Here is a 24185-nt window from a genome sequence, read left to right as displayed (position 1 = left end):
CCTCAGGTGTGGGTGGGGGGCAGGACGGGAGTGATTTTCCTCAGAAGTTTGAGATCCTCCGGCTCTCTCCTGCCAGAAAAACAGTTACACACTCAGTCCTCTGTCTGAGCTCAATATGGCTTTCTCAGGGATGGTCTCTGATGACCGGCGCCCATCTGGACTCAAGGGCCTCCTTAACCATAGTCTCCTAAGACCCAATTAACTGCTAGAGTCTCATGCATTTAGGACCCCTGTTTCAAGTGATATTCCTCCATAGACCACCACTCTCTTGCAATAAAATAATGAGTCCATTTAAATCAGATGAAAGGGAGCTCAATAATAAAATATAGTATAAAGAAAATATTAGCAGATAATCCAAAGGTTTCCCTCTTGACCCTGCACACGAGCAGCACTAAGCAAGCTGTGAGAGTTGATGTCCCCTTATCCCTTCCGCTCAGCCCTGATTAGTAGCATATTCCCTGATGGGTCACTACTCACCTATGTCCTGACTCTGGCCGTCTCAGTGCTCGGTGCTGCTGCTGAGCGACTCTCCTTGCAGGATGCTGACCTCAGCCTGGCACATCACACTGTGTGCCCCGCACTCAGCACCGTGTTTATATACATTATAGGGTGGGGCTGGTGAGACCCACCCAGGAATGACTGATGGCAGGTAGGGTGGGCCTGGACTTTGAAAGGATTTTCAGAGGGGTGATTGATTTCTCCACAACCGTAGTTTGAATATCCGGGGTTACACATGCAGAGAACCTGTATTCATTTTACAATCTAATTTTTGTATGCAGCAAGCCTTTCCTTAGGTTCGTCTTGCTCCTCAATTCTATTCTTTCAGAGAAAAATAGAAATGCTCCATGAAGTAGAAATAAAGCGCTGATGCATCAGAGAGTTAGTAGTGCCATAAGGTGTTTTCCAGTGTGATTCCTGCCTTAGTCCAAAGTCAGGAATGGACCCCGATTACTCAGGTGTGGCTGCCGAATAAAACAAAAAATATCAAAGAACCTGACTGTGCTTCGGGTTCAGTCTCTCCCTAGGCAGTGTAGCTGCTCCCACTATTTCTTCTTTTCAAACTTGCTATGCTGCATTGAGGCCATTGAGAATATTTTACCTCCTACATGTATGAATCATCTCCTGATTAAAGTCAAAAACTCTGGTGTTAGGATTGCTGCTGGATCAGTGTACGCCAGAAACTTGACTATAAATAATTTGTAAATCTTTGTCTCCTAATAAAGAGTTTAAACAATGAACCGTTAATGAATTTTTAAAATGGGATTCATTAATCTCCCCACCTCAGAGATTGTTACGTTGTCGTTCATTTCCCTTTTTGCCTATCTGCACTTGTGAAAATATTTGGAACCATCCTTGAATTTTCTCAGTCCAAAATTTTCCTGGGTTCAATTGATAACATTTTGGTAAATGTTGTATGTCACATAAATTTTATGCTACTCAGGTGATATCTGAGTATGGAGGAAGGTATATACACTAAACTCCTCTGGATGATGTCCAGACACTAAAATAACATAAGTAAATAAATTATGAAACTAAAAAAGTTCTACATTTCATACAAATATAATTGTTACATTTAGGAAGTGAATCAGGAATCAAATAAAACACACTCTCCCATTTCTGCACTCAGAAATGATTGGTTGTAGATGTCATTTTTTTTCTCCTGTAGAAAGGACTGTCATTTTTTCAGATTTAGATGCTTTCATTAGATTCTTTCTAATAATATGTTACTATTTATCCATCAAATATTTTCTCTTACAAATTTAGCTCACTGTCACTGTCACTTTCATCCCATTGTTCCATGATTTGATCGAGCAAGCGATTTTAGCGGCCTCTCCTACTCATCCTTCCCATCGATAGGATGGTCTTTCAATGTCTGGGGAATGAGTCCTGTTATGTTACAGTATTTGGCATATCGAATGCACAACGGGGAGCTTGACAAGCCCTTCTGTGTGAGCGGGATACTCTCGGCAGCTTGCCGGACTTTCCAAAATGAACGGAGAATGTATATTTACCTCAGGAACACTAATGAGAAATCTTCTTCGAGCTTACACAATTGCTCCCATATAAAGTAGCTCCAAAATGGTCAAATTTCTTTTCTCCGTCTCCAAAGTACTCAGTCTGCTTCTCAGAGGTAAACCACAGTCCTGCTTGGGGCCAGCTTCAGGGCTAGTGACTAGGCGACTTCCTTACCAGAAGAGAAACTCAAGAGCCCACCCCCTCCCATCTACCTGTCTATAATTCATCTACAACACACATGTAAATAATCATCCCTTACTGAGAGTTTCTAGACAGACTTTCTACATGTGTTATCGCTTTTCAGCAGGACCAGTCACTCAGTTGGGGTCACAGTAGGTATGAATAATTAACAGAAAGATGATCAGAGGCCCGGAAAATCTGGGCTCTTGCTTTTCCTTTGACATATATTCTAGAAGATTGCATCAACCTGGGCGATGGATTAAGTCAAGGGTCTCTGCATAATATTAGAAAGGTCTCATGGAATTTTTAAAATTGTGTTTTGTTTTGTTTTGGAGTCATGCTCAGCAGTGATAAGAGATTACCCCAGGATTAATGGTTAAGGCAGTCTTGACCATGCTCAGAAAAGTATACGTCATGCTGTGTGTCTAACCAGAGCCTCCTACATGTAACACATGTGACTCAGCTTTTCAAAATCTGTGAACCATCTCATTTTTTCATGCACGGAGACCATTTCTGATCTACAGGTGCCTTTGCGTAAGCATCAGGTTTCTATTTTTCTTCCAGACTTTTCTGTCTGCGATAATAATATATTCACTGTGAGTTTGCTTTTTGTTCAGCCTTTAAACAGTGAATAGTGGGTAGAATCTTACCAAGTTCAAGTAATCTTACAGTGAATGCTTCCTTTTTTTGTTTCGAGTGATGATGGTGAGCTTCTCTGATGATAATAAGATCCCGTGAAGCCTCCCCAGTTGGATGATCAAGTTTTAGAAAACACTAATCTGAGACTGTTAAGAAGAATTGAGACCCTAAAGGAAGGAGAGATATCAAATTGGAATGCCCCGAAACAGAGGCAGGGGGGTGGGGGGATGGGACTGGGCGGGGTGGGAGGGATATTGGGTTCATGGGTGGTGGAAAATGGACACTGGTGGAGGGATGGGCTCTTAAACATTGCATGAGGGAAAAACAAGCACGAAAATGTGCGAATCTGTAACTATACCCTCACTGTGACTCACCAATTAAAAAAAATCAATATAATAAAAAATGGAGTTGAGGCATTTGCCTTGTATATGACCAACACAGTTTCAATCCCAATACTTCAAAGAATCATACCTCAGCTCAGAGTCAGGCTTAATCCCTGCACACTACCAGGTGAGATGCAAACACGCAATAGCAACCCCACCCTACCCTTCCCACACAGACAAATGCTAATTTACATTCGATTTAATGTTAAATTAATTTAATTTAAATTAGTTTAACCTTAAATTAATACTAGTTGAACTACTTTAACACTTGAGGGAAAGTCTACTTGCAAGCTCACTTTGAAGCATAAACAACAAATCTGAGAAGTAGAAAAAAATGGGAAGGGGCTTTTCATCTCATTTGCTCTTATGCCTCCCAAGTTCCTTGTTTCTGGTCTGAGGGAGTTTAAGATTGGTTTCAAGGGGCCGGAAAGATAGGACAGCAGGTTGGGTCGGGAATTTGCTTCGCACGGGGCAGGCCCAGGTTTGATCCCCAGCATCCCATATGGTCCCCCAAGCACCACTCTGAGTAATTACTGAGTGCAGAGCAAGGAGTAATCCGTGAGCATCATTGGGTGTGACCTAAAAAGCAAGAAAAAAATCTGTTTTGTTTCCCTTTATGGAGTCAGTGAGAGAAGAATGAAATATTGTTTCCTAATATTCATCCAACCTCCTAACCTGTCAGAAGCTACTTGAATACTGGCCTCTGTCTTGGCTCACAAAAGGAAAATCATCATACTTTGATGATTCTGATGTTGTTCATGTTGAAAAATGCGTGCCTAAAGTAGACTATAGACTGAAATGATGGCCTCTCAATACCTCTATTGCAAACCATAACACCTAAAAGGACAGAGAATAAAAGGGAATGCCCTGAGGCAAGGTGGGGTGGTGGGGGATGGGGTGTGGTGGTGGGAGGGATGTTGGGAACATTGGTGGAGGAGAATGGGCACTGGTGCAGGGATGGGTAAATGATCATTGTATGACTGAAATGCAAACATGACAGTTTGTGCTTGTAACTGTTGCCCATGATGATTCACTAAGAATAAATAAATAAATAAATAAGATTAAAAAAATAAACAAACTAGGAAAATCAGTATCCCCTGAAATTAAGACCACAGAAATCTGAGGCAGAATATGATGATGGCAGCATACCATAGACTAGGCAATCCCCAGTGGAAACTAAGGTGAGACTCATTAAGAAATCAAGACATTTCAGCAGGAGCCGCTGTACAACAGAGAGGCACTTGCCCTGTACGTGGACAAGCCAGGTTCAATCCTCAGCACCCCTGGTGGTCCACTGAGCTGTGCCAGGAATAATCCTTAAATGTGGAGCTAAAAGTCAGGTCTGAGCATTGCTGGATGTGCATCCCAAACCTAAAAAAATATCAAGACATTTAAAGGTAGATTTGCATACGAGAGAATGCACTGGCTTGGAAAAGCTGCATGCTCAGAAATGCTTTCAGGGTTCCAGAAATAAAGTTTCCACTAAAAGCAAATTCCTAGGCTTAAAGAATTTCTACGTAATCGGTGACATGTGTTGACACAGAGCCAGCATGAACATGGAGACCTACGGATGATTTTTCTAAACGGTAGTTACATCCAATAGGAACAACAACAAAGCCAGAATGCATACAAAGAAACAAAGAAAAGTGGTCTGCAATAAGAAAACTTAGTGTAGAGAAATAGCTCAATGGGCTGGAGGGCTGCTGTGCAGACAGGAAGCTGGAGTTACTATCCAGCAACACTCCTCCCCTTGGGCACCTCAGGGAGCAACCCTGAGCTCCAAGCCAGGAGGAGTTGCTGAGCACTGAGTCTGGTGTGACCCAAATATTGTAGCACTGTAACACTGTCATCCCGTTGTTCATCCATTTGCTTTAGCAGGCACCAGTAATGTCTCCATTGTGAGACTTGTTACTGTTTTTGGCATATCGAATATGCCACGGGGAGCTTGCCAGATTCTGCCGTGCAGGTGGGATACTCTCGATAACTTGCGGGACTCTCCGAGAGGGACAGAGTAGTCAAACACAGGTCGGCCATGTGCAAGGCAAATGCCCTAACCACTGTACTATCGCTTCAATCCAACCCATATTTTAAACAGAAAAATAATGAAAATTATTTAGTATAAGTCATCGTCAATAAACACAGATACAGGAATTACCACTTTACAAAAAAACTATATCGAACTAATCAACAGAGATGGGAACAGAGATAGGAATGGATATCCGGAAACCTTTTTAGGGTAATTCTCCAGTCCTGAAAGTTTTCATCCTGTAAAATTAAGAATTACAGAAGTAAGAATATTAAATGAATGAAGTAGGAAGGACAACAAAGGATGATATCATTGATATGGAAACTAGGAACACAGTGAAGGGAATTTGACAGTGGTGGTAGGATGGTTGTACGAACAGTGTATGTCAAAAACCCAACTATGAAAAATTTTGGAAGTCACAGTGTTTAATACAATAAAATTGATTGGGGAGGGAGAAAATAAAATAAAATTTAAAAATAAAGGTAGAAAATTTCCGAGTTTGCTTATGGACTGGAGCGATAGCACAGGGGGTAGGGGATTTGCTTTGCACATGGCTGACTCAGGTTCAATTCCTCTGTCCCTCTTGAAGAGCCCGGCAAGCTACTAAGAGAATCCCACCCACAGGGCAGTGCCTGGCGAGCTACCTGTGGTGTATTCAATATGCCAAAAAAAAGTAACAAAAGTCTTACAATGGAGACATTACTGGTGCTCACTCGAGTAACATCAATGAACAGTGAGTTTGCTTACAACTCCACTGTCTTTTGCTGAGCAGTGGTGGATCCAGGAAAGAAACTTTATGAGCTTGAGCTTCAGGTCCTGGGGTGGTTTCTTCAGGCCCAGAACTCCCTGCACCCTGTACTCACTCCCAGCCTTACTGCTGATAGTCTGCAGAGGGCCACCGCCCAAACCCTGAGGAACACCCTCTCCAGCGGCCTTCATGCTACAGATCTGTCCTGGCCATGGGGAAATGCTCTCCTCCAAAGACGACTTCCGGGGATTAAACAGGATCCTATTCATTCTTGTTTCAGAGTGAGCGTAGCAGTGAGTGTAGGAAGAAGAGCTCACCTCAGCTGCCACTTCCTCCTCCTCCTTTCCCGCAGGCCCGTGCTCTTTTTGCTGGACCTGTTGAATGGTCCCAAGAGCCAGTTGCTCATGGAGCTGCTTCCACACACCAGAGGGCGGCCTTTGGATTTTGGTTTCGCTTAAACTTTACCTGAGTTTCTTTAGCTTTTTTCTTTTTGGCCTTTTCGGTCACATCCGGAAATGCACCAGGGTTTCTCCTGGCTCTGCACTCAGGAATCACTCCTGGCAGTTCTCAGGGGACCATATTGGATGCTAGGAATCGAACCCAGGTCAGCCGCGTGCAAGGCAAATGCCCTACTTGCTGTGCTATTGCTCCAGCCCCCCAAAACAACTTTCTATGTATCCATAACCATCGGCTACCCTGATATCGTTCAAACAAATGTCCTTCTGCTTCCTGATATTCCCTGCCACTCCCACATCACTGCAGTTCAGCTACTAGAGTTACAACTCCCAAGACTGGTGAACCTTAAGTAGCATCTGTTTTTGGTCTGTTCTAAACAATCACTTGAAGAGACCTTATAAAAAACGATCAAAAAAAGAAACCCTCCTTACCTTCATATTATAAATTTAACACAATTTATTTACTGAGGCAAACGTTACTGACACATAATCCAGATACTGGGTTTATTCTAAAACCAAATTTGAAACTCTGGTTAATAACTGAGCGAATTAAATAACTATTGAAATACACAGAGAAGATTCTAAATAGAATAGAGGGGTTCTAGGAACATAGAAACATGAGATATTCTAGAGAGAAATGATAAAACCCGGATTTTATCCTGATTTGCGGATTTAAAAATAGTTTTTAAATGGTTTGGAAATTTTAATTAGAAATATCAGCAGACTATCTGGGGAGATGAAGGGGGGGCACCGCCAGCAGTGCTCAGAGGTCTCACCAGACCAGACTTGGTGCTTACTCCAGGCTGTCCTTGAAAGCTGACACGTTTTGTGCATGTTGGTTTTTGAGGGACCCGCACCAGGAAGTGCCAGGGCTAACTCCTGGCTCTGTGTTCAGAGCTGGGGACAGTGTGCAGTATGACCCTAAAGGCTATAATTTAATTGGACTATTTTTGATCTTTTTTGATGTTTGCTTTTGTTTGGGGGCCACACCTGGTGACACTGAGAGGTTACATCGGGCTCTGCATTCAGGAATTTCTCCGGGCAGTGCTCTTGGGACAAAGTGGTATGCCAGGGTCTGCCTCATGCAGGATAAGCACCCTACCTGTGTACCATCACCCTGCTCCACATTTGCACACTTTTATAAGCCTCCTCATAGCTAAACCTTGGAAAAATATCCAGTCTTTAATTTTCTAGTCTTGGTAGTAAGATTAATAAGAATCTCTACAGACTATAATTCGGCAGGACTCTCGAGAAACAAAACTTGGAGCAAAAAAAATGTTCCATAACTAATGTGGCCTCAGCGTGGTGGGAGCTGAGGCAAGGGAACAGCACAGGATACTCTAAGCAACAGGTGGGAAGCAACAGGAGTGAAACAATGGGTGTGAAATGTTTTGCCTTTATAAGTTTCACTTTGATTCCCAGGACTCTGTTGGGATGAGTCCTGCGGTTAAGGAGTAAGGAGGTTCATAAACATGCCCAAGCCAGAGGGAGAGTACTGGGACATGGTGCTTGTGTGCAATTGTGCAATCAATCCAAGGGTTTCATCTCCAAAACTTTCTACAGTTGCTCATAAGTAAATGGCATTTCATAACAGAGTTGATACTAGAAAATAGGTTTAAATATACACATATATATTTATATATGTTATATATATTTATGCACTGTCATCCCTTTGTTCATCGATTTGCTCAAGCGGGCATTATTAACCTTTCCATTGTGAGACTTGTTGTTACTGTTTTTGGCATATGTGCCACGGGTAGCTTGACTGGCTTTGCCGTGGGGGCAGGATACTTTTAGTAGGTTGTTGGGCTCTCCAAGAGACATGGAGGAATTGAACCCAGGTGTGCATTGTGCAAGGCAAATGCCATATCTGCTGTGCTATCACTCTAGCCTTTCATATTATGAATATTAAAATATTATATATACATACATATATATTTTATACATATACATATATAGCACTGTAGCACTGTAGCAGCACTTTAGTACTGTTGATTACTGATTTTCTTGAGCGGGCACCAGTATCGTGTCCATAATGAAACTTGTTGTTACTGTTTTTGGCACATCGAATATGACATGGGTAGCTTGCCAGGCTCTACCGTGCAGTCAGGATACTCTTAGTAGCTTGCTTGGTTCTCTGAAAGAGATGGAGGAATAGAACCTGGGTTTGATGCATGCAAGGCAAATGCCCTACCCACTGTGCTATTGCTCCAGTCCTGATATTAAATATAATGAATTATTGTGAACTAATCTCTATAAATTAAATTTCCAAAAATAAAGTAAAATATAGAACATTAGTTCACAGAAATATACCACTACAGGAAGGTCCTCAAATGGGCACCCAAAAACATATATTCAGCCAGTCCTAAGGGTTGAGGTTCTACCTTAAAGCATATGATAAATGCATGGGCTCCTGAGCCAGACTGCCAAGTTGGAGCCCCAGTCCCCCTGTTATTTGGGCAAGTTCAGTGACTGTTCATCTATCAAACAGAATCACAAGTGCTGCCTGCCATTAAGCTGTTAAAGGTTAATCTGTAATGTTATTTACTTACATACTTATATTTAAGAAAAGTTTATGATTTAAAAAACTACAACTTTTATGTATCTCTAGATATATCTCTAGATGTGTATGTGCTAGGGACTGACGCAGAACTCCACATACACAAGTGATATCCTCTCACAAAAATTTTATGATTTTAAAAAAGTTTTTCATTTGCATAATTAATTTCAGCGTGGGCATTTGTATATTCCTCAATTTTATTAGATTTTGAGATAAACTTGGTAAAAGTTATTGAGCTTAACTGCCTAAATAACATTACATATTAAATATATATATATGTATATGTATATAAACAGTGGAGGTTATTTGCAAGTTAAGAGATATTTTCCACCTGCTGGATGATGACTGTCATTTCAAATGCAAATGGTTCCTGCACACTGTGGACTAGGTTGGAAGTTATGAATCCAGTTAACGCAACATGGTGAACAAAAGAACATGTCCTTCCAGTTTCATTGTAAACAAAGAGGGCTTGGTAACACTGAAATGATTAAGTGAGGCTTAAAGGTGCAAGAGTTTCTGTAAATATATTCATAGCCCCAGGTCAGTCTAGCCTGTTACTTGGCTGCAGAGGCATTGCTGTCTCCTGGGATTGGCCGCCGTAGCTGGCATATAAATGAGCTGCACAGCTCAGAGACCACACACTGCTGCCAGCCTGCCCTCAGAGAGCATCCGGGAAATCTGCTGTACAATGGCCTCGGAGGAATTCAACGATCTTTGAAATTTACTGTCCAGATGAGCAGGGAAATGTAAATATATGGAATCTGAGGAAGCAGAACTTTGGATGATACTGGAACTTGCTGGAACCTGGAAAGAAGTCAGGTTTTCTCAAAGAGTGGAGGCTAAGAAGATCTTTGTTTCTGACCTTAGAGTGGCTGGAGAACCAGAATTTTCTCAAAGGAACTTCCTCAGCTAGCCCTATTCCAGCCCAAAAGAGTTTCCATTTTTGCTGACTGAGATCCAAGCAGAGGCAGCTGCATTCTCTGTACGGATTATCTGAGAGACCCAGTGACACTTGAGGGAGGGCACAACTTCTGTGACTCGTGCATCTACAGGTGCGGGGTTGACCTACAGGACGTCTTCCCATGTCCTGTCTGCTTCCACCACTGCCCTGACAGGAACTTCAAGAGGAACAACCAATTTCGTCACATCACTGAGGTCCATAAGCAGCTCCCCACTGGAAGGAGTAAGAGGTAATGGCAGGCAGAGGAACCCCTGTGAGAGAAGCACAGTGAGGCCCTGGACCTGTTCTGTGAGGAGGACCAGCAGCTGTTGTGTCCCCAGTGTTCAGTGTCTGCTCACCACCAGGATCACCACCTGATCCCACTGAGAGAGCTGCAGAGAGTCAAAGGAAGGAGCTGAAACAATTCACAGGACATGTGAAGACAAAGATGAGGGATGCTAAAGGGGTGTGGAAATCAAATTAAGGGCAAGTTTCCATTCAGACCACACCGCTCAATAAAGAGAAAGATAAGAAGAAAAAAACTAGATCAAAATAAGAGCCAACGATTTGTTCAGGAAATCCAGAGGGGGCAGGTGAATTCCTCTCCAGGACACAAAGAGCCAGCCCCGGAAGCTGAAAACCTCTAGCACTCAACTGTGGCTATACTCACGGCGGCTCTCCACACTCTCAGGGGAGCCTCACCCATGAGTGAACCTATTCTTGGACATCTCACACCTCATACCACTAATATTCCAAGAATAACACACCACATTTGATGGGATTTAGAGTAAGAGGCAAACAATCTTAGAGAGAAATATATTTTACGTATATATATGTTTATATATGTGTGTGTGCGTGTATGAGTGTGTGTTTGTGTGTATGAACACACAAGGCTCAACCTTTGACACCATGTTACTAATCTCTTATAGAAGGGCTTAATGGACCCTGGGTGAAATACAAAATCGTCACACAATTTCCTCTAAGGAAACTTTTTTGAAGCATTTTCAGCAGTTTATTCATAACAAACAATATGAAATAAATTATTTTGGTTCTGCGTTGGTATAGGTTTTAGGGGTCTGGATGGAAACACCAAAAATGTGGTGGTTGAAAGGTGTACTGGTGGTGGGATTGGTGTTCCAATAATAAATGTAATCAAATATTGTGAACTACTTTATGTAAATAAAATAAAAATTTTTAAAAAGAGCCAAATTTTAAGCGATATAGACACAGTGAAAGCTCTCTTACGTGAAAAAAAATACAAGTGTTTGCAGGCTGACCAGGATTTACTAGCCAGTGTTGAGGACCTGGAGAGCAGGTATGAAAACCCGCCCTCCCCCGCAGTGTCCTCATATGAACTGGAGAAAGAGAGCTGCACTCTTCCTCCCCATGATGCTGGTCTGCACAAAATGATGAGCAAATTCCAGGAGGGTTTGCACTGGATCCTGAGACCGCCCATCTAAGTCTGACTGACTCCAAAGATAGAAAAAGTGTCAACCTTGGAGCAAGTCTCCTGTCCCTGCTGGAACGAACCCAGGTTGCCAAGATTACTCCTTTCCCAGCTGTGCTGTGTTGTGAGGCCTCTGATGGAGGCAGGCATTTTTGGCAGGTGGAAGTGAGAGGCATAGGCGAATGTTCCCTAGGAGTGTGTCAAGAATCATTCCCCAGAAGTTTTCTGACACCTCCCTTCTCTCAGATCGACTTCTGGCAATTTGATCTAACCTTGAATCTTGGTGGAAATCTGTGCGTTGAACAACCAGAACAAGTTGAGAGAGTTGGTGTTTTTCTGGATTGTGAGTTGGGAAGATGTTCTTTTTGGATTGGAAGAACAGGTCATGCTTACATAAGCTTACTAGTAAACTTCCAGAAAATGTGATTCCATATTTTGCTTTTGGATCTACCTTGAATTCTGTTACACTGTGTGCGGTTACAGACTAGGGATGTGAGCAAAGTAGAGGATTATGTGGTATGTTTCTGATATTGAAAGGAACATTGCAAATGAAGTTTTTGTTAAAAAAATTTAATAGTGAATCACCATGAGGTACAATTACAAATGTATGAACTTTCGTGTTTGCATTTCAGTCATACAGTGATTGTTTACCCATCGCTCCACCAGTGAACACTCTCCTCCACCAATGTTCCCAGTATCCCTCCCACCACCCCCACACCATCCCACACCACACCAATCTGCCTCTATGTCAGGGCATTCTCTTTTCTTCTCTCTCCTCTTTGGTATTGTAGTTTGTAATACTGGTATTGAGTGGACTTCATGTCAGTGTATATTCTACTTTCAGCATATTTTTTTTTTATTTCAAATCACCATTTTGAATTCGAACTGTTGCAAGTGATTTGCACGAAGAGGGAGAAGAGAGCTAGTAGCCATGATATGGGATTCTGCCACTTTCCTCTCTACCATCTCTGGTCTATGGGGCCTTGCTTAAGTGTTGGGGACTGAGTAAGAACTTTGAATACCAGGCTGAGAACTGCTGGTGCTGCTGGCACCCCAATGGGGTTTTAATAAATGAAAAGAGTTTATTGATACTCTGACCCTCCTGAACAATCTTTTCCAAAAAAAGATGTGCTTCCCTGTTTTTTTTCTACAAAAACCCTTTCTCTTGACTGTAAGATGAGGTGTTCACTAGGAGGCTCTGGGTTTACCATTTTCCAACCTGCCAGTTTGTTGACAATCAATTTTATTTTCTACTTATCACACTGGCTCTTGAATGGTTTTTTACTGCAGAGACCATGTAACGGGACCTTCAGTAAAATTAGCTATTCCATCCTACCTAAAATATTGTAGGCAAATATGAAAAACGAAAAATAAACATGTGTTGCTTATTTTCTGGGTTTCCCGTTCACAGAGAGACCAGTTCCCCAAGTGAGAATGCAAAAGCAAAGGAACCATTCTTGGTAGTTCAAGCAGGGTACAAGCCTCATCCAATGAAGTGGAGTCTGAACAAGGAACCGAATCCTAGTTCCAGAAAATATATTACATATGGTTACATAAGCAACAGTGGCACTATTCCCATGAATTGAGAGAAAATAGTCACAAGTCTGTGAGCTAATTGGTTAAGCCCACCCGCTTTGCCCAGAGATATCTTACTTATTATAGAACTATCTAGAGGCATCTAGGGAATTTCCAGCTTTGGCGAAGGACCTCAGGGAATTTTTTGTGGGGGGCTGGGGTCCCCTATGGGAGGAACCAGAAACTTAGACCTACTGCCTGTTTTGCTAAAAGGCAGTCTGTGATGGTGCATATAAGGTTCTTTCTTGACCTCACAACATTAGGAATAGGTAAATAGGGACAATAATGACGGATTTAAAATTTGTTAATTCCATAGACTCCAGGGTAGCATCAAAAAACTCTTTTTTTAAAAAAATTTTTATTAGTAAATCAATTTCACTGTCACTGTCAGGGACAGTGATACAGTGATTAGTGAATCACTGTGAGATACAGTTACAGACTTACAAATTTTCGTGCTTGCGTTTCAGTCATACAATGTTCGAGTGCCCATCCTTGCTCCACCAGTGCCCATTTTCCACCAACAATGGTCCCAGCAATCCTCCCACCACCTCTACCCCATCCTCCACTCACTCCACCATGCATCTGTGGCAGAGAATTCCCTTTTTTCTCTCTTTCCTTTTGGACAATGTGGTTTGCAGTAGAGGTATTAAGTGGCCATCATGTTCGGTCTATACTCTACTTTCAGCGCTCATCTCCGATCTTGAACAAGCCCTCCTAGCACCCTTTACTTCGTGGCCCTTTCTCTATCTGAACTGCCTTTTCGCCCAGCATGCGAGCCTTGCTTCCAAGCTGTGGAGTAATCCTCCTGGTACTTATCACTACTATTGGGTATTAGTCTCCCATTCGGTTACTATATATTCCACAAACGAGTGCAATCTTTCTATGTCTATCTCTCTCTTTCTGACTCATTTCACTTAACATGATACTTTTGATGTTGATCCACCTATATGCAAATTTCATGATTTCATCTTTTCTAACAGCTGCATAGTTTTCCTTTGTGTAGATGTACCAAAGTTTCTTTAACCAGTCATCTGTTCTCAAGCATTCGGGTTTTTACCAGATTCTGGCTATTGTAAACAGTGCTGCAATGAACATATAAGTGAAGAGATCATGTCTACTATACTCTTTTGCATCTCTGGGTTATATTCCCTGAAGTGGTACATTGGGTCAAATGGGAGCTCAATTTCGAATGTTTTGAGAAGCATCCATACTGTTTTCCAAAAGGGCTTAACTAGGTAGCATTCCTAGCAGCAGTGAAAGAGAGTTCCTTTCTCCCCACATCCACACCAGCACCGTTTGCTTTTGTTGTTTTGGATGCGGGCCAGTCTCTGTGGTGGGAAATGGTATCTCATTTGATCTGCATCTCCCTGGTGATTAATGATGAGGAGCACTTTTTCATGGGTCTTTTGACCATTTGGTTTCTTCTTTGAGAATGTTAAGAGCTCAAAGAACAAATAGTAGGTAAAGTATTAGCCTTACACTAAAACTTGGGTTTGACCCCTGTCACTCTAAATGATGACGGGATTGTCAGGAAGGATCCCTAAGAACAGAATCTAGGACTAAGCCAGGAACAACTATTTTAATTTTTATAATTTTTTATCTAAAGAGCCTCCTGCCCCTGAACCTGGGTGTCTTCACTGGGACCCCTCAGAGGGGAGCAGATTGAATTTACGTCCCCTCCACAAGCAGAGCCAAGGCAGCTGAAGACGTCCAGAACCGAGCTCCATCTATGTTCAAGGCCACCCTCCTCATGCTCCGACCAGCCTCAGGCATGAATGAACCAGCATCTGATATTTTAGTCCAAATTCTCTTTTGTAAATACAGTGAATATATCAAAACTAAATCTAGAACTTTTCTTTTTAAATTTTTTTTTACTAATTTTTAGTATTTGAAGTATTTATTTTTGGGCTGGAGCAATAGCACAGTGGTTGGGCGTTTGCCTTTCACGAGGCTGACTCAAATTCGATTCTTCCGCCCCTCTAGGAGAGCCCAGCAAGCTATGGAAAGTATTGAGCCCATGCTGCAGAGCCTGACAACCTACCCGTGTGTATTGGATATGCGAAAAACAGTAACAATAAGTTTCTCAATGAGAAATGTTACACGTGCCCGCTTGAACAAATCGATGAGGAACGGGATGATAGTGACCCAGGGTGAAATATATATTTTAGTATTAATATTTTTATTTACTTATTTTGTTTTAGAACCTGACAGAGTTGGCCTTAGGGGATATTCCTTGCTTTATGCACGAAGATCAGAACTCCTAGAGTTTCTCTAATTGAGGGAAACTGGTTAAATTTCATAATAAAATTCACTATAGATATGAACTAATTTGCGGGAATGGATGTGACACTTTTGTAATGAATTTTAAAACATTTTTCTATTAAAAAGAAGCAAAACGTTTATTAGCTGTAAAAATCTATTTTATTAGATATAGACAAACAGATGCAAAATAATCAGAGAGGTTACAAAGAGTTGCCAGAAGAGATCTCCCTCACCTACCCACAATTTTTTTTTGTTTTTTTAGTGTTTTATTAGTGAATCACCCTCAGATACAATTACAAACTAGTGAACTTTCTTGTTTGATTTCAGTCATACAGTGACAGTTCACCCATCCCTCCACCAGTGTCCATTCCCTCCACCAATGTTCCAGAGTCCGTGCAAACACCCACACCCCATCCAAATTGAACACTTATGCAACCGGTCCGATAAGTACAAGATCAGCCGCGGTCACATGAGGCAGGGGGGAAGCCCAGGGCATGATCAGCCCTCCTCTGCCCTCCCCGCGCCCACCGAGAGAGGGGCGCAGTCGGGCCCCACGCGGAAGTACGGCTTGAGCTCCTGAGCAAAGTGCTCGGTGAACGAGTGCAGGTGAGCCCTGTCGGCGGCGTTGTAGAAGGAGAGCTGGCCCAGCTCCCAGTCCAGGTACACGCCGAGGGCCGCGGGCGGGTCCCCGAGGGCCAGAGGCACGACCCCCGCGCCCACGGCCAGGTAGTCGCCGTCCTGCCGCTGCAGCGTCCAGCATCTCTTGGGGGCCGGCTGCGCCCGCGGGGCCTGGGCCGAAGGGGCGACGGTGCACACGCCCACGGCCCACTCGGGCTTGGCGCCCACCTGCACCTCCCAGTAGTGGCGGCCAGAGGCGAAGGCCTCGCGGCCCAGCACCACCAGCTCGGTGGCATCTGCCCAGGGCCCGGGGTCCGCGTCCCCTTTGGGCCGTTTCCGCACGCAGGTCACCGACGTGAGGTCCCGAGACACGCGCAGGCTGGGGTGGGCCGCGCGGGGGTCCAGGCTGACGCGCTCTCGGAATCTCTGCATGACGCTGCTGAGCGCCGAGCACAGCGGAGGGAGGCTGTAGGCCGCCGGGCGGAAGCGCAGGGGCTGCACGGCCGGGGGCTCCAGGCTCTCCAAGCGCTGCTGCAGGCCCCCCAGGCCCCTCAGCACCTTCTCCTCGGACATCACGGCCCTCTCGGACACCTCCCGGAGCAGGTCTTTCAGCGCCGAGATGTGGTCCGAGTAGGCCTCCAGGTTGGCGCGCAGCTGCTGCTGCAGGCGTTTCTCTTCTGCTGCCAGCCTGCCCAGAGCCGCCTCCTGCTCGCGCTCCACGAACTGGGTGAGCAGCTCCAACTCCGAGGCCAGCTGCCTCCGCTGCTTCCCCACGTCCTCCCTCAGCCGCGCGAGGTTTCTGTCCTGGGCGACTTCCAGCTTCTGCACCTTTGCCAGCTTCTTCTTCAGGGCCTCGATGTCACCGCTGAGCCTCTGTCTGTGATGAGCCGCTGCCTCGGCCACGGGCCTGACGTGGTGGCCCTGGTGGGCAGGGCCCTGGGCGCACAGGGGACACAGCAGCTCCCGGTCATCCTCACAGAAGAGGCTCAGCTCCTGCTTGTGCTCCTCACACCTGTGCTCCTCTCCCGGCGCCGTCTCGCTGCTGCTGGAGCTGTGGAGGAGCCGGGCCAGGTCCACCAGCCTTCCCAGCTGGGCGTTGGCCCTGATGCGCTTCTCCTGGCAGGGGTGCCGGCAGACGGGACAAGGGAACGTGTCCTGCAGGTCCTTCCATGACATGCGGATGCAGGAGTCGCAGAAGTTGTGTCCGCAGTCGATGGTGACGGGGTCACTGAGGTAGTCCAGGCAGACAGGACAGATGAGCTCTGCCTGCATGTTGGCCAGGGCTGCCGTCACCTCCTCCATCCTCAGGTGTCGGGGTTGCAGGACGGGAGTGATTTTCCTCAGAAGTTTGAGATCCTCAGGCTCTCTCCTGCCAGTAAAACAGTTACACATCAGTCCTCTGTCCTGAACACAATATGGTTTCCTCAGCAATGGGTCTCTCTGATGACCAGCACATGTGGACTCAAGGGCCTCCCTATCTGTACTCTCTAAGACCAAATTAACTGCTAGAGTCTCATGCATTTGTGTCCCCTGTTTCAAGAAAAAAGATACAGGATAATCATAAAGATGCCCTCTAGACCCTGCACACAGTAGGCACTAGGGAAGCTGTGGGAGTTAAGCTCTGGCCCAGTAAATACCACAACCCCCCGGTTTGATCTCTGTGCCCCACCCCTGCCCCACAGAAGGCCAAGCCAGTGATGGATCGCTGCTTACCTTGGTCCTGATTCTGGCCTGGCGCAGTGCTTGGTGCTGTCGGTGAGCTGCTCTCTTTGCAGGATGCAGACTTCAGCCTGGCACAGGGCAGCACTGCTTGCCATGCACTCAGCACAGCGTTTATATACATCGGAGGGTGGGGCTGGAGAGACCCACCCTGAGGCAGGGTGGGCTGGGACAAAAGGGATTTTCCATCGATCAAGAGGGGTGATCGATTCTCCAGAGCTCTATTTTGTCACCAGGGAACTAGCTTTCACGGGGAAGCAAGCCCTTCTGCATTTGTCTTCATGTTCCCCATCCCATCCTTGTTGAGGAAAAGTAGAAATGGTTCATAAACTAGAAATGACGCGCTGTTGGGATCAGAGAGATGGTGGAGACTCTAAGGTGTTTTCCAAGTTTGATCCTTGAGCCCAGAGGCAGGTAAGTATCCCCAAGCACTGTGCGGTGTCTGTTCCCACCATAAAACAAATAAACAAAGAAAATCCTGCGCTGCCCGTTCACTCTCCCCAGGGAGTATAAGTGGGTCCACAGTGTCTTTTCTCCAGAGTCTGCAGTGCTGCAATTAGGTTTTGAAAGCTGCAGCCACTGACACTAGGGGTGGCATGGTGGTGGAACACTGTACACCACAAATTTTACTATGAATAACTTGGTAAATTGTAGTGCCCTGATAAAAAGTTTAAACAATAAATCAAACAAACATTTTTTTTAACTTTTAAAAATTTTTTATTTATTTATTTATTTTATTGAATCACCATGAAAAAAGTCACAAAGCTTTCAGGTTTAAGTTTCAGTCACACAATGATCAAACCCCCGTCCCTTCACCCGTGCACATGTTCCACCACCAAGAATCCCAGTATATCTCCCATCCTACACACCCCCACCTGTGTGGCTAATGATCTTCACTTGACTCTCTCTATACTTTGATTACATTCAATATTTCAACAGAACACTCACTATTATTATTTGGAATTTTCCTCCAACAATCTAACTTGCTGAAAGGCATCATTTGATAATTTGTTTTCCATTGCTGAGAATGAAGAGTATATGAGGTTTTGGATTTCTGGTGTTTTAGTAATTAAGTCCAGAGATGCCAGAAGTTGCATCACTGCAACTTTGCGTACCTCCGGTTAGTGAGCTCAATAAGATGGTAGTCACCATTCGGCCGCCACGGCAGAAAGGAAAGGCTGAGAGAGTATAACCTTTCCTCTCCCAGGGCGGCTGGGGTCACAGCTCAGTTCAGAGTCTAGAGGCATTTCTATAAGAAGCCGCTGGGTGCCGAAAGTAGTTAGTGGGCCTCTGGGATCATGGTCTTTTAGGAGCAGAAGGGCCGTTCGTGTGCGGCCGCTCCGGGCCTCGTCTGGGCAGACAGCCTCAAACATTTTTTAAAATGACATTGATAAGTGTCCATAGCTCTGAGACTGTGCCACCATTTATTTACCTATTTGCCTCTCTGAGCATGTGAAAATCATCAGAATCATCTGTGCATTTTCTCATTCCAAAACCTCATCTAGTCCACCCTGTACACACCCCCAGCCTGTGCCCTCTGCCTTGTAACGGTCTCCTCACATATCTTGAGGGCCACACCAGTGCCCAGGGAAAAGCTTTGTTCTGATGAACACAGGAAAACTCTTATCTGGTAGATAATACTTACAGGATTTTTAAAATTCTGTTGCCAAATTTAATTTAAATTCATATGCCAAGATCACCGTCACTGTATCACTGTCATCGCATTGCTTATCGATTTGCTGGAGCGGGCATCAGTAACGTATCCATTGTGAGACTTGTTGTTACTGTCAGTGTTTGTGGCATATCGAATACACCACAGGGAGCTTGCCAGGCTTTGCCGTGCGGGTGAGATACTCTCGGTAACTTGCCAGCTCTCCGAGAGGGGTGGAGGAATTGAACTGGGTCGGCTCTGTGCAACGCAAATGCCCTACCAGCTGTGCTATCGCTCTAGCCCATATGCCAAGATAAATCTGAAAATACTATTTCCAGACTTCTTGTATTATTACTTAAAATGAGCTTCAGTGTCAACATTTGAGCTGAAGTGTGAGTAGGAGTCAGAGGTATGTATTCCCTCCACCTCCTATTGGACAAGATTCAAAGTGGATAATTGTCCCCTTTTCATTTTTGGTCTCCACTATACCCAGCTCTGTGTTTGGTGTCACTTCCTGCAATGCCTCAGTTATCCAGGGATTGAGTCTGGGCCTCCTACAAGCAAAGCATGCACTCAGTTCTTTGAACTATCTTTGACCTACAGCAATTATCTCCTGAAGTCAATTGAATTAGGTTTCCTCTTCTCAGGTCCTGACTGCGCAAAGTATAGATTATGAGATGAACTAGCCCAGTTGGAAACCTCAAACACATAAAACCAATTTTTTTTTTTTACCAAAATCCTATGCAGTCCTTAGGAGTATGCAGGCTGAAATCTGGAAATTCTAGGTGCTTATATTGGGACACAAAGAATATGAGAAGTGTTATTTTCTGGTGGGGGAATAGAGATTTTTGATTTAGAATAGTAGAATTGTTAACTGAACAATGTCCAATACTTATATGGATTATAAAAATTTTAAGCAAGTTTGTTTTAATTTTTGCTGCTCATAGGAGAATATGACAGTAACAAGATAAGTTAGCAAATGAAAATCAAAGAGAAGAGAAAGGAAACAATTATCGTGAATTGGAAGAGGCTCACTCCCAGATGTATATATTTTTTAATTACCCCAAACTGAAAGATTCAACTCCAAGATCTACACTGGGGAGACCAAGTTGTAGCTGCACATGTCTTGTTAACCCTAAGATGACTTTACAAATGTAATGCTTCGGGCTGGATTCATGGTAATTTCCTTGACATAAATAAAAATTAAGAGAAGTTTTTTAGGGGCATTGATACAGAGTAAATTGTTAATCCGAGCAGAGGACTTGTTTTTATGTTTGAAAACCTCAGATTTATCCTCAGAGCTGGGTATGTGCTTGAGAAACAACCACTGACAATTAGTATGGTATTCCCTGAAAGATTGAACAAACCAGTGTTGGACTTTTGTTTTTTAACTAACTGTTTAGTGAAATTTTTTGATTCTCAGATCCTCTAAAGGCTACATTTTCTGTTCTCTAATTGTGTGTGTTTCTGTTCTAAGCACACCTCCATCCCAGACCTCGCCTTGGTCCTATCACTCTGGTCATGAAGTTCCTGGATGCTTATTCATAGAAACTGTGCCAATTGAACGGTTCTATTTGTTTACATGTTTATTTTTGTTAGTTTGTTTTGCTTAGTTGGGGGCACAAAGAGCTGGGATCAGGGTTTACTCTGGATTCTGTGCTTAGGGTTACTCCTGGGAGGGTTTGGGGTATCTACCAATTGTTTTCCAGCAGAGAAAACCAGATCAGCTGCGTGGAAGATAAGAGCCCTAGTCCCTGTTATAGTGCTGACCTCAGAATTTTTATTTAATTTTATTTTGTTATTAAGTTCAACGTGTTAAAAGTTACCCTGAGAGACTCTTGTGTCATTTTTTTTTTTTTGCCACATCTAGCGGGCTCAGTGCTTATTCTTCAGGGGTCACCCCTCGTGGTCTTGGGGAACTCTATGGGGTGCCAAGATTCAATCTGGGGAGGTCACATGCATGACAAGTATTATCAGTCCTTCCTAGTATTTTTAATTTTTTTCCAGTAAATCACCAATATTTGACAGTGGCAATGCTTTGCATTTCTTCTTGATGAATACTATTTTAAGACTTATTTTACTTAAAAGACTTGTTTCTCGTGAACAACCTTGTAAACCACACTGCTTATATAAAGTAGAGAGGAAAAGTGGGGAAAAAATTAATTTAAACAAAAAAATAAGTCTTGGAAGAGAAAAAAATCTGAGTTATCTCATATGTGAAAAATGTTGCTGAATAACTGCTAATAAATGATGCCAAATTTTTCATCAATTTCCTTGGTACTCTACAATTCTAATTATTATGTACAATTAATATAAATCTCATTAATACACAACTAGAATGGAAAATTGTGGTAAAATTGGGCCTGAGGAAGAACAGCAGGTGGGCAAAGGTTTGCCTTGCATGCAGCTAATCCCGGTTCAATCCCTGGCATCCCAGAGGGTTCCCCGAACACTTCCAGGAGTAATTCCTAAGTACAGAGCCAGGAGTAACCCCTGAGTATCACTGGTTGTATTGTGGTCCTATAACAAAATACACAAACAAAAAAACTTGTGGTAAAAGTAAAGTATGTCCTCTTACACTTCAAGTTAAATATAGTCACTCAGCCCCTGTAAGTTAAGTGAGGCCTTGCAAGTAATTGTAGAGAACGGAACCAAAGGCAACGTGTGTCACTCCCTGTTGCCAGCTCTGGAGACTCAGTGTAACATCTGGACCCTCCCTGTCTCCTAGCAGTGACCCTGTGAGTGATGGCACTTGGCCTAGCTAGTTCCCTTCCCAGGATAATAATAGAGCAGCTCTCTCCTGGCTTACGTTGCTCTCCTGAGGATAAGAACCAGCGTGTCTCACAAAGCCACTGAGTGAACACAAGGACCTTTAGATTAGGTATCCAGGTCCATAGCAAGCCTGCCCTGCTGCACTGTAGAAGGCCCTGGGTGGACTCGATACAGACACTTCCTCTTTTTTGTACTTGTGCAGAACCATAAGGGTCAAAAATTGAGGGGCATGAGATGGTACAGCAGATAGGGCACTTGCCTGGCATGCAGCCAACTGGGTTTAACCCTCATGGTCTCTTAAGCACTGCCAGAATTCCTGAATGCAGAGCCAGGAATAACTCTTGAGCATCTCCAGGTGTCACCCCCCCACCCATAACAATCTCCCCACAAACAAACAATTTTTCACTATTTTCTTGGTTTATTTTTTTGTTTGGTTCTGTCCAAACACTTAGCAGAGCTTAGGTCTTACTCCTGATACTGTGCTCAGGGATCATGTGGGAATTGGTGGATCATATGTAGTAATTGGAATCGAAGCAGGAGAAATGCCCTACCTACTACCATATTCTCTCTCTCTCTCTCTCTCTCTCTCTCTCTCTCTCTCTCTCTCTCTCTCTCTCTCTCTCTCTCTCTCTCTCTCTCTCTCTCTCTCCCTCTCCCTCTCTCGCTCTCCATAAACATCAACAAATTTTGAAGGGAGGTTAATTTTTCTTCGGTATGGACTAACAAAATTCACTGTATCACTGTATCACTGTCATCCCATTGTTCATCGACTTGCTGGAGCGGGTCCCAGTAACATCTCCATTCATCCTAGCCCTGAGATTTTAGAAGCCTCTTTTTACTCGTCCTTCCCAACGGTGCTGCATTGGAGGCTCTTTCGGGTCAGGGGAATGAGACTCATCATTGTTACTGGTTTTGGCATATAGAATATGCCACGGAGAATTTGCCAGCCTCTCCCTAGCGCACGGGAAACTCTCAGTAGCTTGCCGGGTTCTCCAAGAGGGAGAATTAGGCTATAAGATGTTGGCGCTTCTGGGAGCTTGGTTTTATAGTCTCTGGATGTTGACCGTTGATGGGATTACACGGCACCACGGGCAGTTTCTGGGTGTGACCGCCTAGCTACTGGAAAATAGGGGCCCAGTGCAGATCTGAGCAGGCTTGGAGATCTTGGTCCCGGATCCCAGGTCCCGCACACCTGGGTTCCTCTGCTGGTTCCTTCGTGTGTAAGGCTCGTCTGAACCTTTTGACAGTGGCCTTGAGCATGGCTGTGACTGGGTTCTGGAGGTCTTCAGCTGCTGGGGGTCTGTTGGCAGGGGGTGCTCAACCCCTCAACCCGCCCCCCCTCTGAGGGGCCTCAGTGAAGACAAACAGGCGCGGAGGCAGGAGACTTCGCATTACTCTCTTCCGGGAGCTTTGCTTTATAGTCCCTTAAATTACTTAAAGTACTTTGTGAAACCCTTTATTCTCGGAATGTTCTGATCCTAACAAATATGGTATATTTTCAGTTATTATTATTTTATCAACCTGGAGATGGATCGTCTTTCTTTCTGTAATTACATTTATTCCTATAACATTTATTTCCCTGTTTTTGATTGGAAATATAAGATTGTATGTGTTATTCTAAATGAAGAATATTTCCAAACTAAGAGTAATGAGAATACAGTAGAAAATACTACCACTATTTTGTAATAAAATGTATTCATGATGCTAAATATATTTTAATATAACAAATATTTACATATTAATGGTTATCGTATATACACATGCTCATATATAAAATATCTATTGCATAATTTTTCACTGAAGAGGCAGTCGATACAAAAAGTACCATAATAATAAAGAATGTTTCAATACTTTACTTAAAAGAATTGTCTCGGGTACCTTGGCATCTCATATGGCCCCCAGAGCACTGCCAGGAATAATTCATGAGTGCAGAGCAAGCCAAGAGAAGACCCTGAACATTATTGGATATGGCCAAACCCCTCCTCCACCCCGGCCAAAAAAATTTATATAAGATGTGAGGAGTCACTGAACATTCATTGTAAAAGTCAAGCAAAATAGGTATAAATATTTCAATTGAATAATAAGCAATTAGAATTTCATTCTAACAGTTATAGATAATATAAATTCCGTTAATGACTAATTGGGCTCAGTAATTGTGGGAACAATAGGTTTTTTTCTGAAATGCCACTAAAAC

General features: G+C 43.7%; 1 protein-coding gene across 1 annotated transcript; it reads right to left on the bottom strand.

The window, feature by feature from the left end:
- Window positions 1–15729: 15729 nt before the first annotated feature.
- LOC129406452 (tripartite motif-containing protein 75-like) lies at window positions 15730–17666 on the bottom strand. Its single transcript, XM_055144233.1, has 2 exons — window positions 17563–17666; window positions 15730–17218 (listed from the first exon to the last, which is right to left on the bottom strand). The coding sequence occupies exons 1-2, from the start codon at window positions 17664–17666 to the stop codon at window positions 15730–15732; spliced, it is 1593 nt and encodes a 530-aa protein (XP_055000208.1).
- Between the last annotated feature and the right edge of the window lie 6519 nt (window positions 17667–24185).

Source organism: Sorex araneus, chromosome 7 (assembly GCF_027595985.1).
Source record: "Sorex araneus isolate mSorAra2 chromosome 7, mSorAra2.pri, whole genome shotgun sequence".
Taxonomy (NCBI): domain Eukaryota; kingdom Metazoa; phylum Chordata; class Mammalia; order Eulipotyphla; family Soricidae; genus Sorex; species Sorex araneus.
Note: the sequence above shows the minus strand (reverse complement) of the source record. Positions and strands in the feature narration are given on the sequence as shown.